We start from the raw sequence: 20115 nt of genomic DNA on the forward strand, positions 1-20115 counted from the left end.
GCACTGGGTGTTGTATGTAAGTGATGAACCACAGGAATCTGCCCCCAAAACCAAGAGCACACTTTACACACTGTATGTTAGTCAATTTGGCAATAAAGTATATTAAAAAAGAAAAGAAATACAGACTGACATAAAAACACAGTGTGTGAGGGGCACATCTCAGGATTGCAAGGCTTGAGGGCGAAGGTGAGTTCAATTTTGACCACGTTAAGGTTGAAGTGTCAAATATCCTGCTGAACACAGCAATTATATATATGGTATATGCGTTTATTTGTCTTATGTATGTATGTATTTATGTATCTATGTTAATATATATGTTTTTGGCTCAAGGTGAAGATGTGTTTTACTGGAGGAACGGGCTTGTGAGTGATAGGCTGTAGCAGATGATGCCAGTGGACCACCAGCATTTCCTTACCATTCACAATCCTGGTACATGCCAAGAGCAACCTCTATAAACCTCTATAGGGGAACCTCTATAAACCTCTGTATAGAGGAACCTCTATAACTGCAGTTAGCCAAGTGAGTGCTTTCCCTCATCTCTGAACGGAAACAGATTAGATACTCTGAAGGAAATTAACGCCCCTGGAGCAAGTATCAACCAACGAAGGAGGGAAGGTGGAGAATAGACAGTCCTACGGTAAGATAACTGTGAGATGTTTTCTATGATGTGTACCACAGTTTCCCAGCAAGACTGACTCTCAGGTGACCACAGAGGTAAGCATCTTGCCAGTGTATCTTTTTACCGGCTACTTTCCCTTCCTGTCTTACCTCCTCATCCAGCCTCCCCAGGTACTTTCCTCCTCAAAATTACTACAGTCAAACTTGTGTCTCAGGATCTGCTTCTCAGGGAAACTGTTCTTAGACATAAGCATATAAATTATACTGCATTTGTCACTTGTCAAAAACAGTCTCTCCAATATAAAGTGATGGCCAAAATTCTTTAAGAAACATTACTTTTGTTGTATTATGAAACTTGCAGTTTGTTACACCTGGAGATATTTTTAAATAATGTGCTTTTAAAAAAAATTATGGCACATATATTTTATTCTTTCTTTCAACTTCTTAATTACTGATGATGCTCTACTCCAGGTCTTCTCCGTGCCTATAAAATACAACTATAAGGATTTTGTACAGCGTACACATAAAAATAGCCTTATCTGAATTAGCAGACCATTAGGAATAAGGTCACCTCCTTTACATGAATGGGTATAATTTATTTATTTTTTTATTAGACCACATTGAAAAGTCACTAATATTTTGTGCTGATAATCATTTCTTATACTGAAAAATCAGACTTTATACATCACACTATCTAGGTTCACACTGATGACTTTGCCACTTCTACCTGTGTGACAATGGGCATGTTATTTAACTTCCGGAAGACTAGTTCTCTCCTTGCGTTGTGGGGCAACGCAAGGGTAAAAACAAAAACAAAAACAAAAAGCCTTCTCCATAATGCGTTCATGAGAATTAAGTTACACAATCTATGTAAAAAACTGAGTACAGTATCATATCTGATACTAGCAAGGGTTTGATAAAGACTATTATTGTTATTGCAGTTACTGTTTTTTTAATTGTTGTTATTTTACCTGTCAAGTCCTCTTTAGTAGGAGGTAGGAAACTAGGAGAGACAGGAACTGCATGAGGGAAAGTGAGAGACACTTCAGATAGGAAGATGAATAAATTTTGGTTTCTTCCCTTAAGGATTCACAGACCAGTAGGCAGATATATAAAATGATTTGACTCAAATGAGACAAGTGACATAATAGATGGCGCTCCGCAATCAGAGCCCAAAGGAAGTATGACTAACTTTGTCTGAAAGAATTAGGGAAGTCTTTATAGATGAGTCTGTATGTGAAGAACAGATCATGTAGGATCTTTAAAGTGATTCTAAGGAATTTGGATGTTAGCCTGAAGTCAACGTGAAATATTTCACATATTGTTAGTGACGAAGAAGACAGGATCATATTTACATATTCTTCCAGCAGCAGGGCAGACAATGGAGACAGCAGAGATGAAGCAGAAAGACTGGAGATTGTAATAGTTTGGGCAAAAGATAATGAGGGTGCTGATCTGATGTTTACACTAAGGAAAACCAGCCTCTTTGTGACAGGGTTTAATCTGATTGAATTGTATTTAGTCATTCTAGTACTTAACCTGACCAAACAAAATTGAATTTACTCCCAACCTCAGTCACTGGATTCAAGGAGTTGTGCTCTAGATGACTGCTTCTCAGCATTACTAGAAATACTGAAGCATAGCCAAGGCTTTATTAAGAATCTGTGACCTGTGTATTTTAGGCTTAATCTCAAGGCAGGTTGAGAATGGAAGTATGTTAAATACAAAGACAATGTGGTAATATGGAACTGTGTTGAAGAAATTAGTAAAAGAAGTCAAACACAATTTATACATCTATGGTTACAGATAGGTAGCAAATTTACAAAGGGAAAGTAGGGACCAATTAAAACATTTGTCACATTAAGCTTATAGGAATATGAATGAAAATGCCTGTAATAATTGCATTTCACATTTTGTGCTATTTTAAAATAAGCATTTGCATAAAATTAACTTAGTGTTTAAGAATGGCTTAGAGATGAGCCATTAAGAGATGTTACATTACATCTTATCATCAATTTATCTAAAGAGATAGCAAAAACACTCTTCAAATTTTAAATGTACCAGAGAGACAACAGAAATAGTTTAAATTGTTTAAAAAGTTACCTGAGAGAAATGACAAATCATGAAGATATTTTAAAAAGCTAAAAATGTAATGTATAAATATTTTGCTAAACCATTTTCATTAATGAAAATAGAAACTTTTTCATACTCTTCTATTTTTTCTCCAGACAAAATACACAAAAATTTTCTGCTAATCACTATTGGTATTTGTTAAATTGAGAGATTTAAAAATTTTTGGTTTAACATTGTTTATTTTAAATATAATGTCATTCCTTTCATACTTAGATTAATTTATCTTAATAATTTCATTGGTTTTACCAAAAAAAAAAGTTTTTTCAACAATAGCAACAGGTCAAACAATAAATTTTAATTGCAGATATATAAGTGCCAGACTTATCAGTATATGTATATTTTTAAAGAGTTATTTGATTATTCATGCAACAAATGTCAACATTTTTACTGTGGATATTTAGCTAAACTTGCATTTGAGGTTCTTAAGTCCTTCACATTCTCCTCACCATCACCTAAACATTCCTTCTTACTGAAGGCTGAATATTTAGTTTTGTCTACACTGTCAAAACACACATTTTTAAGATTCAAATTCTTGCATTGCAAGATTTGAGTAAAATGTTTTGGTGAAAGTTTTTACATATTTCAACCTATAGGTCATTCTATGAGTTTCTTTAAAATATGCCTTTATTTTTTGTTTTGTTGTTTGTTTTTCTATCTGCTTATATTCAATCTATCAGGCAGGATGTTATGTTGTGGTCATAAGCAACCCTAAATCCCAATGGCTCAAAATAGTGAATATCTACCTTGCTGCTTTATTTGTTAACCACTGTTTTAGGCAGGAGACTCTCTGCTCATTGCAGTCAGTGCAAACTGCCAACATTTTTTACCACAGTTAATCACTCGGCCAGAAGTAAATTAGAGCACGGATGGGTCTCAAGCTGGTAAATAAATAGCCTGTCTCTAAAATGACATTTTGCTTTCTGCTTACAGTCATTGGTCAGCATTAGTCACACAGCACAACGGCTCAGGAAATAGAATCCTATATGGTCCAGAGGAAATATAATCAGAAATATTTGGCAAATAACACTAATGAACACAGCTATTTTAGTCTTCTGCCTTCTTTTAATTAAAAAGGAAAAGAAAAAGGAAAAATAGAAATTACCTGTTGAGACTACATTTAGATTAGGTTTAATTAAATCTGTTTAATTTCTTCATAGACAAAAAGTTATAATATTTGAGGTCCTGCATCTACAGAAACATAGCTGCAACCACATTTTAGAGCTGCAAATACATTTCAGAAATCATCAAGTTTAATATCTTATTTAATTGGGAATTGAGGCTCTTAGAGTTTCAGAAAGTTAAACATAAATTATTTTATAGTCAAATTAGCAAAACAGTATACTGGATGAACAAGTGGTACAATGATGAGGCATTATTCCTGACATAAAAATTTACAATATTTTTAAAAAGTTTATTTTACCTATTTTGAGAGAAAGCGAGCGCGCGCGAGAGAGAACAGTGGGAGAGGGGCAGGGAGAGAGGGAGAGAATCCCAAGCAGACTCTGTACTGTCAGTGCAGAGACAGATGCAGGGCTTGATCCCATGAACTGTGAGATCATAACCTGAGATGAAATCAAGAGTCAGATGCTAACTGACTGAGCCACCCAGTTGCCCCCAAATTTACAATGTTTTGAAAAGTATTTGTAACTCATACAGCTAGATAGCACAAAGAATTAGAACCCAATATTCCTCATTTCTGATTATAAAATATTTTGGAAATGTCATCGTCATTCTCTTTGGCCTTTTAGATATCTCCATGTTAATCAAATCAACTAAAATTATGTAAAGACTGTAACAGTTTTTTAAATTTTTTTAACGTTTTTATTTATTTTTGAAGGAGAGAGAGAACATGAGTGGGGGAAGAGCAGGGAGAGAGGGAGACACAGAATTTGAAGCAGGCTCCAGGCTCTGAGCTGTCAGCACAGAGTCTGATGCAGGGCCCGAACTCAGAAACTGTGAGATCATGACCTGAGCCAACGTCGGATGCTTAACCACTGAGTCATCCAGGTGTCCCAAGACTGTAATATTTTTAAATGAGGTAGGCAATTACTGTATTAACTCATTACTTTTGTGAAATGTAGAATCTATTCTTCATAAATATATTTGGAAATAAACCATTTAAGAATATATACAAATAAATGTCTGTAACAAAAAATTATGATAAATTATCATTTGAAAATAGGCCCTAAAAGGGACTGGACCACTGAACCTCTGGACCATCTAAATCACTAACATTATACTATTCAGGGAATAAAATAAGGAGGAATAATTAAATTGTTAAAATCAGTGATAGACAATATTTAAAGCGGCTAGAAAAAAAAAAAAAGATATAGAATTCCGGAGGAGAACACAGACTAGAATGGTAGCAGACTTCTTGTTAAAAATAATGCAAAATAGTGAGAAAGTGGGGCAACATCTTTTAGGTACAGAAAAAAAATTTAAGATAAAAATAGTTTTCCTTAGTCAATAAAAATGTATTTCTACAACAAAGGCAAAATGAAAACATTTTAAGATATGCAAATGTTGAATAAACTTATTCATCAGAAAACCTGCATAAAAATAAATGTTATAGGAAGTCCTTCAGAAAATTTATACTAAGTGGAATTCTGTATCTAGACAAAAAATGAAAAAGTAACAGAAAAGGTAATTATATGAGTAAACAATAAAACGACTATTTTATTATTCTATAAAGGTTAACTGATTCATGGACAGCAAAAACGATATCAATGCATTTTGAGATTTATAACATAAATTGAAGCAAAATGTATAGCAACAATAGCATAAGTTCCAGAAGTGGAGAAATGGATACATGCCTTTCTAAGGTTCTTATACTCTGAATCAAGACATATGATATTACTAAAAGGTAAACCATAATAAATTAATATTATATTCCATCAACCCTAAAGCAACCACTAAAAATAACACAATAAAGAATTATATCTACTTTGCCCTACTAAAAAGTGACATGGAATAATTAAATGTGTAAAGAAGCTACAGACCGAAAAAAGGGATAATAAGATTAAATAGTAAAAATAGAAAAGCAGTAGTGAAATGGTATATTTGAGCCAACCGTATCAATAATTACATTGCATGTAAATGGTCTAAACATGCAATGGGAAAGATTTCAAGAGTGCCAGCTGCTTCCTCCAAGAAACTCATTTTTAATATAAAGATGCAAATAAGTTTAAAAGACAATGTATAGAAGATAGAGCATGATAACACTAATAAAAAGAAAGCTAAATTGGTTTTATAGTCCACAAAATAGATCTCAAAGTAAAAAAAAAAAAAATGTGACCAGGATATAAAAGTTCATTTCAGGGGCGCCTGGGTGGCTCAGTCGGTTAAGCGGCCGACTTCAGCTCAGGTCGTGATCTCGCGGTCCGTGAGTTCCAGCCCCGCGTTGGGCTCTGTACTGAGAGCTCAGAGCCTGGAGCCTGTTTCAGATTCTGTGTCTCCCTCTCTCTGACCCTCCCCAGTTCATGCTCTGTCTCTCCCTGTCTCAAAAATAAATAAACGTTAAAAAAAAAATTAAAAAAAAAAAAGTTCATTTCATGACAGAGATCAATTTGCCAAAAGGACAAACTATACAAAATGTTGCACCTAATAACAGTATCCAAAACTATGAAGCAGAAGTTAACAGAACTTCAAGGAAAAAAAGACAACTCCACAATTATTATAAGAAACTTACTCTTTAGATTTCTTTTGATGCTCTTTCTCCAGTTTCTTAAGGTAAAATAAATTATTGATTTGAGGATTGTTTTCTCTTTACAAGCATTGAATGACAGAAGTGTAGAATGATAGAAGTGTAGTCGTTCCAAGAATTGTTTTACATATTTAAAAAAATTTGATATTTTTGTGTTCATTTCAAAATATTTTCTAATTTCCCTTGAAACTTGCTTCTGACACACTGATTAGCCAAAAATGTTTTTAATTTACAAATGTTAGTGATCGCTTTATCTTTCTGTTATCACTTTTTTATTACGTTATATTACAGTCAGAAGATATATTTTGTAAGATATCAGTATTTAAAATTCATGGTATTTGTTTCATGACCCAGGATCCAGTCTGTTTTGATGAATATTTTATGAATACTTAAGAGGATATGTATCCTGCTGTTGTTGGGTGGAGTGTTTTCTGTTTATTTTGGGGATTTTTTTCCCTTATGTTTCCCCTTTTTTGCATTCTTTGGGTTATTTATACATTTTTTAGCATTCCATCTCAATGTATGTGTTGTGATTTTGATGATATCTTTGCATAATATTTTAGTATTTACTTTAAGGATTACAAAATATATATTTGTGACTAACATTTTACCACTTTACTCTTTAATATAGAACTCTTATTACTATGTAGGGTCCTTTATACTCTCTTCTATGCTGCAGTTGTCTTATACCTATGTACGTTGTAAACCACATCAGAAAATATTATATTTTGCTTTCAACTCACACTTGTTTTAAGAAACGCAAGAACTCAGTACTGTTTCAGTGCTATTTTGAATGCTCAAGTCCTTTCCTCCACCTATTGCCATTGTTTTTCTTCAGCATTCTCGATCAGCCGAGCCACACATCTGTCTAGGTTTTAGAGTTGAATTCAATGGGATGAGAATGCATGTGTTTACTCCAACCTACCCAGAGACCAGAATACTCTCAGTAGTCTTTAATTACAAATGTAAAATATTTTAAAAATTTTTTTAAATGTTTACTTTTGAGAGAGAGAGAGAGAGAGAGAGAGAGAGAGAGAGAAAGAGTCAGCAAGGGAGGGGCAGAGACAGAGGGAGACACAGAATCCAAAACAGGCTCCAGGCTCCGAGCTGTCAGCACAGAGCCTGACATGAGGCTTGGACCCATGAGCTGGAGCTGTGAGATCATGACCTGAGCTGAAATCTGAGGCTTAACCCACTGAGCCACCCAGGTGCCCCACAAATCTAAAATATTTTATAGCTTCAGGGATCTTCATATTTTCTACTTCATTTTATGACAGTGTCCATTGGATTTTCAAGACAATTTTGCATTTCATCTAAATATCAAATTTTTGGCATGATGATGTTTATACTGTCCCTTCATTAACATTTATACGTCTGATGGAAGTTTAGTGATTTTCAGTCTTTCATAACTGATAAAGGTAACTGGTGGTTTCTCTCTCTTTTGTTTTTACTTAGAAATACCTGCTGGGGATTTAGAAATTTTATTGATCAATATTATTGATGCATTCAATTTCTTGCTATATTTAAATATTTAAAGCTACACATTTGCCTATAAGCACTGCTTTATACGTACAGCACTTAAACTAGTTTTGGTATATATTTTCATTATCATTCCATTTAAAATATTTTTAAATTTTTCTAGTTTAATATTTGACCTGTGAGTTTTTCGTAAAAGTGTTAATTTCTAAATATTTGCATCTTTTCTGCATATATTATTTTTGTTGATTTCTAATTTAATTCAGGTTTGGTCACAGAACATAGTGTTAATTTAATCTACTGAAATTTATTGAGCATTTGTTTATGTACTAACATATGGTCCATTGGGTAAATATTCCATATGCAACTGAAAAAATTTTATTATGTAATTACTGAATATAGCGTTCAATAAAGGTAAATAAACACAAATTAAGCCAATTTATTGATAATTTTATTTAAATCTCCTATATCCCAATTAAATTTTTGGTTGTCTTTAATTACTGAGCGAGAACTGTTAAAATCTCCAATACATACATTTATTTAAAGACACTCTCAAAAAGTAAAATTCAAGCTTAGTGTTTAAAATTACCATGTTGAGAGGCCTCAAAGTAGGTGAATTTATGTCTTTCTCCATTTAGAGTAATACCAAAAAAGTGGAAAAAAAAATCTTGCCTTTATATGACTTAACCCCATACACTCTTAATATTTGTTGGGAGGTTTGTTCAAGTAATATTAGCATCTGCAACAGTATTACCACACATTTGCTGATGAAATAACCTGAAGAATGAAGTCGTTGTATGCTTTTAAAGAATCTTTAATTATATTAATGTATTTCAGATTAACATGAGAATATATACACCCCATGTGAAACATATGAAACTTGAAACATTTTTGCACTTAATGCTAAATATGTTAAAATGTCATTACATAGTAATGACTACAATAAGGAGTTATATTTTGAGCTTCCTTTAGGGGCCACATTCTCCAAAATTTTGTGCCATTCTTTAATAATCATGATAATTCTCTGAAATGGTGATGAAGAAAGACAGTGCCAATTCAGGTCCAGTCAATTTCATTAGGATCAGTCCCTGTCATCAGGATGTATGCAGGAGGGAAACCAATTCAAAATACTACAATTTGTTTGACTTCATTATTACAGAAAAAAAAGTACATTTTGTAATGTACATTTGGAATAAAAGTACATTTTTACCATGTTATGATACATTTATAAGTGCACCATGGTAAGAACTCTAATAAGTGACTAAGTAATTTATTGCCTCAGTCTATCAAAAGCCATATAAAATGGCTTTCATTGAGAGATGACAGTTCAGGTAGCTTAATTCCCTGAAGTTTGTTTTAAAAAGATTCCTAAACAAGATGAGCAGAATAGCTAAGTATGTTATACTTAGTCAACCACATATTTTTTTTTAGCTTCTCAAGGGAACCACTCATATTTCAGAAGGGGGGACATTTCTTTTTATTGTTTTAACTTTCATCGTGTGATTTCTTACAAAAGCATGTTGGTTCAGCTAAAGTTCTCTCAGCCCCATTCTCAGTAGCAGCAGAATAAAATGTCAACTTGGCATCTGGCTAGTGACAAGCATACTATAGAGCATATCTATATAAGTCATTTCCAGGCACCAATTTACATAGTAATTGTTTTAATGTCAGCATATTCAATTTTCAATGGCTGCTTTTAGTCACACTGTTTTTCTGTTCTAATCTTGCCATGTCAGTCGGTTTTGATAAAGCAGTGATAACTGGCAATTTATTTTGCCTTTGACAGGACTGAAAAATTAGTTTGGAATGCCAAGTATATGTAAGTGTGTTTTTTAGTGAGGGTGGGAGATAATCACAATGCATGCATGTATGCTTGTATATATTTGGTCTTACCTCTTACATGGGAACTATTTTGTAAATTAGTATTTTATGTGGTCATATGATTAACACTTTAATGTAATGTGACATTTTATGCCTGTACTGAAGAACAAAATAATATTTTGTGCTCATGCAGCTACATGTACATCGTGGCATTGTGGCAGAAACCTAGTGAAGACAGAGGGGAGAGCAAAAAAAGAGGAGGCCAGAGATAGGCAGGGATCAGTATATGGAGGTCGGTGTTGGCGTTTTTTCAGCTATTATTTTTCGTGCGACAAGGAGTCTTTTAGGTATTTTATTATTTTTTTAATTTTTTTAAATGTTTGTTTATTTTTGAGAGAGAGAGAGTGAGACAGAGTGTGAGCGGGGGGAGGGCCAGAGAGAGAGGGAGACACAGAATCCGAAGCAGGCTCCAGCCTCTGAGTTGTCAGCACAAAGCCGCAGGAGGGGCTCCGCCAGGTACCGTAAGAACATGACCGGAGCTGAAGTCAGCCGCTTTTCCGACTGAGCCACCCAGGCGCCCTCTTTTAGGTATTTTAGATAGGGGGGATGTAATGATCCTCCTTAATTCTGAAAGCTCACTGTTGCTCACTCTGCTGAATGCATTGGGCAAGACAAGAGGGAATGTGTGAGGTCCAATTATGAGGTCATTCTAGGATTCCAATTAAGAAGTGACAGTGGGGGGTACCTGGGTGGCTCAGTCGTTAGGCATCTGACTTCAGCTCAAGTCATGATCTCATGACATGTCCATGAGTTCAAGCCCCGCATGGGGCTATGTGCTGACAGCTCAGAACCTGGAGCCCACTTAGGATTCTGTGTCTCCCTTTCTCTCTGCCTCTCCCCTACTTGCACTCTCTTTCTCTCAAAAAAAAATGAACATTAAAAAATTTTTTTTAATAAAAAAAGAGAAATGATAGTGGATACAGTTGAGATTAAGGGGAATGCATGCATTTGAGGCCCTTTAGCTCTACATTTTGGATACAGAATTAATAGGCCTTGGTAGATGAGATCAGTAAGTCAAGAATAAATAAAATGAGGAAACTGGAGGCCAGTGCTGAGCATCAGTGAATTTTAATATATATACAGCCATCAGATAAAGACAAACTGTTTGTGAATGAGACTGGAAAGACCTGGGGATAAAAAGCAACTGTTTCCTTGAAACAGAGACAAGAGTGCTTAAAAATGAGAGAAGGGACAAAGTCTAGTGTCGCTGCAAAGTTTCACGAGACTTTTAAATATACTGGATTTTGGCAACATGGAAATCATTAGTGACTTTGGCAAGAAAAAAGAATGATGGCACAGTAGTGTCTTGAGTCAAATTAGGACTTCTGAAGAGTTGAAAGGGAGTTGAGGAAGTTAATATCTACGGTAGACATTCAGGCTGACAGCTGGAGGAAAAATAGGTTAAGAAGTCATCTTACCGATGGGGAGGTACCAATGCTTTTTATCATATATGATTAAATTTTAGCCAGGATAATAAAATATAAAAATTAAGAGCTACATTCTCCACTTCTGTAGAAAATACTGAACACTTCTAAATAATAGGCACTTATCACTACGTACCAGTTACAAAACTGTAGAGATGAGTACTTACTACATTGACTCAGATGATAAGGTCTATTAGAGGAATTAATCACTTGATTTGGTAATAATAAAGAAGCAAAATAGAGTTATTTGACTTGGAGAAAACTGAGAGAGATATTTTTAAAATTGTTTTATTAAGATATAATTCACATACCATACAAACAATTTTTGTACCATTTAAGGTGCACAATTCAATAATTTTTAGTGTCTTCACAGAACGTGCAACCATTAGCATAATCAAGTTTAGAATATATTTATCAATTCAAAAAGAAATCTCATACCCAAGTTTAGAATATATTTATCAATTCAAAAAGAAATCTCATACCCTCATGCCCTTCCCCTTATCCCCTCACATTCCTTAAGTAACCATTGCCTACTTTTTGTTTCTATAGATTTCCTTATTCTAGACATTCACATGAAGAGAATCATATATTATGTGGAATTTGGGGTCTGGTTTTCATTTAGCACAATGTGTTCAAAGTTAATCCAAGATGTAGCATTTGTCATTATTTTATTCCTGAATAATCTCTCAGTGTATGGATACACTACATTTTGTTTATACATTCATCTATCAGTGGACATTTGGGTTTTCCCATCTTTCAGCTATCATGAATAATGCTGCTATAAACATTCATGTGTAATTTTTGTGGTTTTCATTTCTATTGGGTGTATACCTAGACATAGAATTGCTAGGTCATATGGTAATTCTGTAATTACCATGGTAATTATGGTAATTTAATTGTCTGAGGAACTGCTTTCCATTTGGAAATAGTTGGAGTTGCTTTCCAACTATTTTCCAAACCATTGACATCATTTTGCATTCCCACCAATGTATGGATGTATGCAATGTATGCAATGTATGAGGTTTCCAATTTCTCTACATCCTTGCCAACATTTATCATCTGAACTTTTGGCTCTAGTCATCATACTGGATGTGAAGTAGTATCTCATTTTGGTTTTGATGTTTTGTTTCTAATGACTAATGATGTTGGGCATCCTTTCATGGATTTGGCCATTTGTTTACCTTATTTGTAATATTCAGATCATTTGCCCATATTTTAACTGGGTTATTCACCTTTTTATTATTGAAATATAAGAACTCTTTATGTATTTTAGATACAAGTCCTGTAGCAAATATATGATTTGCAAATATTTTATTCTGTGGGTTTCATTTTGCCTTTCTGATAGCATACTTTGAGACATAAGAGTTTTTCATTTTGATGAAGCCAAATTTATCTATTTTTTCTTGTGTTGCTTATACTTTGGTATTATATGTAAGAATACTATGTCAAATAAAAAGTTATGAAGATTTATTTCCAGCTTTTCTTCTTTTAGCACTTACACTGAGGTCTTGGATACATTTTGTGCTGATTTTTATGTTGCCTGAGGTAAGGGTCTAACATCATCATTCTTTTGCATGTGGTTACCTAGGTCAGTACCAATCATTTGAAAAAAAACTATTTTTTCCACATTTACTAGTTTTTGTACCCTTGTCAAAAAATCCCTTAATCATGGATGCATAGAATTGTTTCTGGACTCTCAATTATATTCTATTGATCCAAATATCTATCCATATACCAGTACCACGCTAGCTTGATTACTGCTGCATTCTAATAAGTTTGAAATCAAGAAGTACATATCATCTTATTTGGTTGCTATTCTTCAGGATTGTTTTGGCTATTTTGGGTCCCTTGCAATTTGAATTTTAGAAGCAACCTGCCATTTCTGCAAGGAAGTCAGCTGGGATCCTGACAGGGATTTTTTTGAATCCATAAATCATCATGGAGTGTTTTGCCATCTTTACAATGTTAAATCTGATCCACAAACATGAGATGCTTTTCCATTTCCGGGATTTCTTTCAACTATGTTTTGTAGTTTTCAAAGTATAAGTTTGATGACATTTTTGTTCAATTTATTCCTAAGTCTTTTCTTCATTTTAAGGGTGAATGGATTTTTTTTCTTAATTTCATTTTCAGGCTATTCACTGGAAGTGTATAAAATAAAGTGATTTCCGTATCCTGTCTCATACCCTGTCGCCTTGCTGACCTTGATTATTAGTTCTAATAAGTTTTTTTTAGTGGATTCCTCAGAATTTTCCATATAGAAGATTATGTCATATACCAATAGAGACCATATGAATCTTTTCTTTCTAATTTAGATGTCTTATATTTATTTTTCTTGCCTAATTGCCTGGGCTAGAATCCACAGTAGGATGTTGAATAGAACTGGTGAGAGTAGGCATCCTTAGGGGGAAATGCATCCAGTCTTTCACCAACAAAAAATGTTAGCTTTTTAAAATGCCAGATTTTCTCATTATTTTTAATAAAAATAATAGTTCCCATTTATTTTTAATAAATAAGCTAAAATATTAATCATCACCTCTCATTTCAGTAAACTTCTGTGGGAGGGAGTAAAAAAAGAAGGAGCAAGTTTAGAATTCCTATTGCTGGATTAATCTTACAGAATAATATACATCACTCTACCAAATGTCCATTTTCTTCTCTTTAAAGAATTGAAGTTGTGATTGTGTTTTTCAGACTTATGATTTCAGTTTTATGTATTTGATCCCTACCATGTTATTAGGTTACAAATAATATCCTTTGAAATTCACTACAACTGATTATAAAGCAGCTGTAAGTTTATTTTTAGAAGGTTGTTTTGTTTTTTGGGCTTTTTCCTTCTATTTTGCATGTGTACAACTTTCACATTACCAGTCCTTTAGACCCCAGTGCCCTTGTGCTCACCCTCAATCCACTTTTCAAAGAATCTGCTTTGTCTGATCATTTACTCCAAAGGCTAAATGTCTGACAGCTTTTGAACTGTTCTCTATAGGAGGAGGATTTTCATTACAACGGGACATACCTTTTAGCTCTAGTGATAAGAACTCTTCCATGTCTTTCAGTCTTTAGTTAATAAATGAGATGTGTGTGTAAATTTTTGTGTTTTTTATTTTATTTTATCATGGATTAAAAAAATGATCCCTAGAAACATACAAACGAACTAAAGTCTATACTAGTTTTTATAAACTAGCTCACAAAAAATATTGAAAGATACTCATTTGAATAACAGTTGTGAAAGATTATTTCCTATCTGTTGTTCTGATCATTCCTCCCCCAATTTGCTGCTTGTGATTTACCTAGCTTTTTTCCTTTTTTCAGTCATATTTAGACATATCTTAGGCTGGAAGCACATTTGATTCAAATGATGTTTCCCGTCTCCCTCTGTGGAAGTATTCAAACCTGATTAGAGTGGATGAATAGTCATTTTATTTTAATTTGTTTCAGAATTCAGTTGTAAATTTGTTGAAAGAAGATGCTTCATCAACTTCACAAGTCATAATAAAACCATGAAAGAATGCCAGTGTCTCCCAAATTTTTATGTAACTTTTGAAATTGAGAAATAAAAAAATTTGTCCTTGAACATTTTTGGATGATTAAACTCAAACATTTCTGTGAATGAGTTCTAGCATTCAATGGACAAGAGCCAAAAGAGTTAAATAACACTTTTGTAGTTCATATAAAACTAAAATATTCTAAGCATTTTCACTAAGTCATGGTTTAAAAAATTACACTTGCACAATTATTTTTCCTCAAACTCAGAAGTGACTCACAAAATTTGTTTTTAAAATTTAAATTTTAGAATTATAGTTCACTTGATCTCCATATATTTTTATCTTCATGATATAACTAGAAAAGAAGGAAGGAAAGCAGAAGGATTGTCATCAGAAAGAAAAGAAATAACATATTATGCTGCAGCTGATCTGGTAAACTTGTTCTCAATTTTACTAATCGTGATGCACGGTGAGATACATGAAGAAAGTTAGCATCCCCACATCCCCACTTGGTAAAGTTGATAAGTGGAAATTCAAAATGGCAAGTTGACTTGTTCAGTACCACAGTGTAACTCATAGAAGTAAACTTTTTAAGAATGATTATTCAACATAATTTCCAGAAGTGCTTAGACTATAAGGCACTGAAAAAAAAAATCTACTCAAATTTTGTTATGGTGAGAAATTGCATTTTCTCATCATATACAAAGTAGGTATTATGCACTATTCATCTAGGGAGGAGACTCCTTCCCTTTCCTTAGATGTTCCCATAGGACAGTCATTAGATTAATACTCTTCGCCTCTATCTTCTCCTACATTCTTTCCAGGAGAAAGGAAGACATACAATTGATGAATTTGAGTTAGTGAGCTTATCTTGCTTGGGTCAGCCCCTCCTTAATTTTTCTGCTTTGGAATTTGCTTGCCTGTAGAGGTCAGACTCTGCCCTGCATGCCTTAAGTTAGACAACTGTGATATTGTGTGTCCAGCAATGTCTTTAACTTGAAGCCTGAATGCACCTCATTCTGGAGTTTGCTATTAGGAATCACATTTAGCCCACTTCTAAACCATGTCCACCGATAGAATCTTATCAATAATAAAGGTAATATTTTTATTCCAAGCCATTTCTGGGGCAATTTCTCACTTGGTTCTGAAATTATACAGGGAACAGGGTTGTGATATAATCGCAACACTATGGAGAGCACTCATATAATCAAGAGATTGTAAAGATTCTTCTACATTTTCCCAAGAGTTGAGATATTACAGAATTTTCTCTCAACATTCAATATCTTATTTATTGTCAAAGTCATGAAGCTATCTTGGGAATATAAGTGAAATATAAAGGAAAAGTGAAATGAAAAGGAAAAGCCACAATTCAGAGAACTTTCTCAGTACAAAAATATCCCAGCTACTCAGCCACCTTAGAAATGTATCTTAATTAAAGTGTTTGTACATTAATATGTATCTGTATAAACATGTATCCTTTTATAACAGCGAAAAATGAACCTCATGTCATGATGCCTTTACCTGAATCCTCTGCAAAGCCTACCTCAACTCTGATTCTTATGCATCCTAATCTCATGCATTTCTTCTCTTTATAGATATAAGTTCATCTTGCACACATTAATTATATGACATTTAGGGGAGTACTTGTGGTAACTACTTATAAACTGATTCACATCTAGGGAGTAATACTAACTCAAATATTCTTCAATCTTGTCTTGCTAACAATACATCCATGCATAAGTTTATCAGTTTCTTTTCCATGCAAGCCATCTATCCTTCTACGATTTTCTACTTCCTTATTTCATATGTATTTTGTATTCTGAATATATGCTTCATATTTCCCACCTTGAACTGGAAGTCAAATTAAATGTTCTACAGCATACAAAGATGTGGCATCCCAAAGGAGTGACGGAAGATAAAGATAATACACAATTGATATACAAGTGAGGGGTAATTGAACTGTAGAAAAATGAAGCCAGACTAGCAAGATATCCACTGACTGGACATTTGTCATGCAGAAACTCTCATAGCAAAATTCTATTCAGCATTGCATTAAGTAAAATATAAAGATGATGTTTTAACAACAGATCTCAGGTTGAGCCTTGGTACTATGAATATAGACATAATTAGGTAGTAACTGAAGAAGGGAGTGAATGTTTAAAATGCATAAATAGGTCTTTAAAAAATACAAAAGTCAACCAGAAGTGTAGGGCTATGAGTATGAAGAGGAGAAAATTGAAAAATTTGACAACACTAAAGCATAGATAGTAAAACAAAACAAACAAAAAATATGTAATTTACAAGATAGGGAGATGCTAAAAAATTTTGGAAAAATATAAGAAATTCAAAAATATAAATGAGAACCTTAGAATTTATTATTAGGATATAGGTAAGAATCATTAAATTATTGGACACAGGCCAATTGACTTTCCTGTATGCATGGCTCCCACTTAATGAAAATCTATTACTGACTTAGTGAAATAATAAAGCCAAAAGAAAGCATTTCATTTTTATGCTAGTGGACAAGAAAGGAGCAGGACATATAAAAGAAGTATGTGTTCTGGATTGGGATTTCTGAAATAACTCATATTCTGAAAATTCTTCACAGCAAACCAGAATGTATACTAAGCATGTCAAACACCTAGAACCATGCTTTTTTTATTAAGTCTAAAAAGAGAATGAATAGAGAGAGTACTTGCATATATAGAGAGAGTGATCTATAGTGTAGAACAGTGGGTTAAGAGCTACAATTCTGTATTTTGGAATAAAGAAAAAGTTAAGCAGAATTGTAAGATAGAATTCCCTTATACTTTCCACTACAAAATCCCAGAGCAAAGAAAAATAAATTCTTCTCTTCTGGCGCTTTGAGCCTGTAATTTGAATTGGCTGACTGCAGATGCAAAGTTTCTTAGAACCGTTATCTTTAATTATGGAAGTCATGCAAATTTTGCATTCTCTGGTGCAGATACTGCCAATATAAACAAGCTGTGGTCAATTACCTGCAGTCCAGTTAAATTGACAATACCGAATGCAGTATGTGTCAATGTGCTTTCATAATTTCAAGAACCACTTACATAGAGCTGTGTTGTTTTGTGGTTATCTGTGCCTGCATTTTGAGAAGCACAGATGAGGTTAAAAAAAAACAAAAACAAAAACAAAAACAAAAACATAGGGATCCCGGTAACAGTTTTTGTCGTAGGCACTTGATTTCCTAGAGTTAGGATCTTGACAAAATGAGGCAGCAATAAATCTCCCTTCTTGCATTGCTGAGTCAGATAGATACTGGACTACCCAAGGTAAACCCTCATTCTTGATGTCCTGCACTTAATCCTTTGCTTCCATCTCCATCTCCAATCCTCCCATAAGGTGTTTGTTTGTTTGTTTTCTTTATTGGTATCATTTTACTAGGTGACTGTCCTATTAGATAACCAGTCTCAGGACATAGGTAATAATATGGTCATAGGCCATATTTCAGCCACATTTATCTTCCCTAACATTGAGAATAATGCCCTCTGATACTGTAAACTCAGTACATCTAGTAAAAATTTAAAAATATTTTTCTTTCCATTTTCCATTTTCTTTTCCATTATTGCCTAAGAATATCTTTTCTCAAAAGGTGGTAGTTATGCTAAAAATACACTCTCTGAGAAGAATGGGAATATCAGCCTTCTTTTGACTTCAGTGATTTTCTGCACTGTTTCCATCTGCAATTCTTTCCACTTGAATACACATTAAAAGATTGGAAATGTGGGGGTGGGGGAGGAGGTGGATGGAAATTATTCTCTGAGCACATTTATTATGCCAACAATGCAATTTAATGCATCTTTGATGGTGTGCAATTAGGTATTAAAATTTCTCATAACTAGAAATGTTCTCGGTCAGTGGGAATTACTGTAGATAATTTCAGGTAACCTGGGAATAATTTGGCTAGCTAGAAGGCCTAGACCAATATATAAAACATTCAGTTTAGGAAAAAATTGATTTGTTCTTCACATTAATCCCCTGCTTAACTATACTGGGAAATGCAAATTCACATAAAACCTGAGAAGGAAACCAGTAATTCTTTTATATTTTAAAGTAAATTTATAAAGACACAATATGGCACTAAAAAATGATCCCCAAACCATAATTTACCAAGTTTTTTCTAAAGGGTTAATTGTTTTCACACAAAATTAAGAGTTTTATTATACAATATTGATTTGATTTAGATTCCCACCCCTGTTTTCATTAGTTGCCCTTATTTTATTTTCTCTGATTTTCTTTATGTCACATTAGTGTTTCCACAGGGAGACTGGGGTGAAGGAAGGGTAAGCATATTAGTATAGTTAGATAGATTCATCAAATATGTATGGCAATTCTACAAACTTGAAATTCCCATCACATTGTATATTTTTTGGCATACTTTTGGCAATGTATATGCTAACAAGAAAATCATAACAGACTAGAAAAAAGAACAGTGAGCAATGTTAAGAGCAGATGGGGTGGGATTTCAGGTAACTATATATAATATCATTCTTACTTCCTTTTGCCTTATAATATTTAGCTACGAATCAGCAAAAACTGAACTCACTGTTAACTGACAAACAACAAGCATCCATGGTTGAGGAACCAACCATTATCTTTGGATTATGGATGCATTCATTGTAGGCATTCTTTATGGAAGATATAATAACAAAATCAGTGAATATGGTTGGTGTGAAAATGAAGTCATATATATGTAGACAGTTCTGACAATGCTCATCACCAGAAAAAGATGTTTGCTTTATAATCTACATGATCAAAAGTAAAAATATAGGTATTATCTTAAAACATTTTACTTTAAATGGAGATGATACAGGCAATGATAAAAATGTGAATTAAGTTTTAGAAAGCGGGTACTTATTCGTCTCTAATTTTAAAAATTACTCCAATTTAAACAAAACAGATTTAAGATTATGAAATATAAACATTTTTTTAAATTATGGCAAAAATTTTAGTTACATATTTCACTGTGATACACATTAAACATAGTTTTAAAAAAAAAAACAGACAAATAGACGAAAACTAGTCTGCATGTGAGACTTGCTGATACTCACTTAGCATGGCGAATATCTGGCAGGGACCGCTCTAGAGCAATATTGTTGCTGACAAAAATATTGAAACCATTTTCCCTGTAAGCTGAGTCATCATGGTCCTCTTCAGTGAGGGGGTAAGGTTTCCCATGCTCACCTTTCCCTGGCAGGAGAAAACAAAATGGGATTATCACCTCTACAAAAACTATTTAATCTTCTAGAACAGATAATAAGACTTAACTGTGTGTTTTTCCTTAGTCACCTCTTACTATTCTCCTTGGAAGAACTTTTATTATAACACATTATTTTATTCAGAAAAAAGAAATATACTCATGATAAAA

General features: G+C 33.5%; 1 protein-coding gene across 3 annotated transcripts in view; it reads right to left on the reverse strand.

The window, feature by feature from the left end:
* GALNTL6 (polypeptide N-acetylgalactosaminyltransferase like 6) overlaps positions 1-20115 on the reverse strand; it is a 1200276-nt gene that overhangs the window by 663916 nt on the left and 516245 nt on the right. For all 3 annotated transcript variants that reach the window (XM_058720897.1, XM_058720899.1, XM_058720898.1), the window contains one exon: positions 19799-19937. In XM_058720897.1, the coding sequence (XP_058576880.1) occupies positions 19799-19937 (139 nt within the window). The remainder of the gene's footprint in view (positions 1-19798; positions 19938-20115) is intronic.

This window comes from Neofelis nebulosa, chromosome 3 (genome assembly GCF_028018385.1).
Source record: "Neofelis nebulosa isolate mNeoNeb1 chromosome 3, mNeoNeb1.pri, whole genome shotgun sequence".
In the NCBI taxonomy this organism is placed as follows: Eukaryota; Metazoa; Chordata; class Mammalia; order Carnivora; family Felidae; genus Neofelis; species Neofelis nebulosa.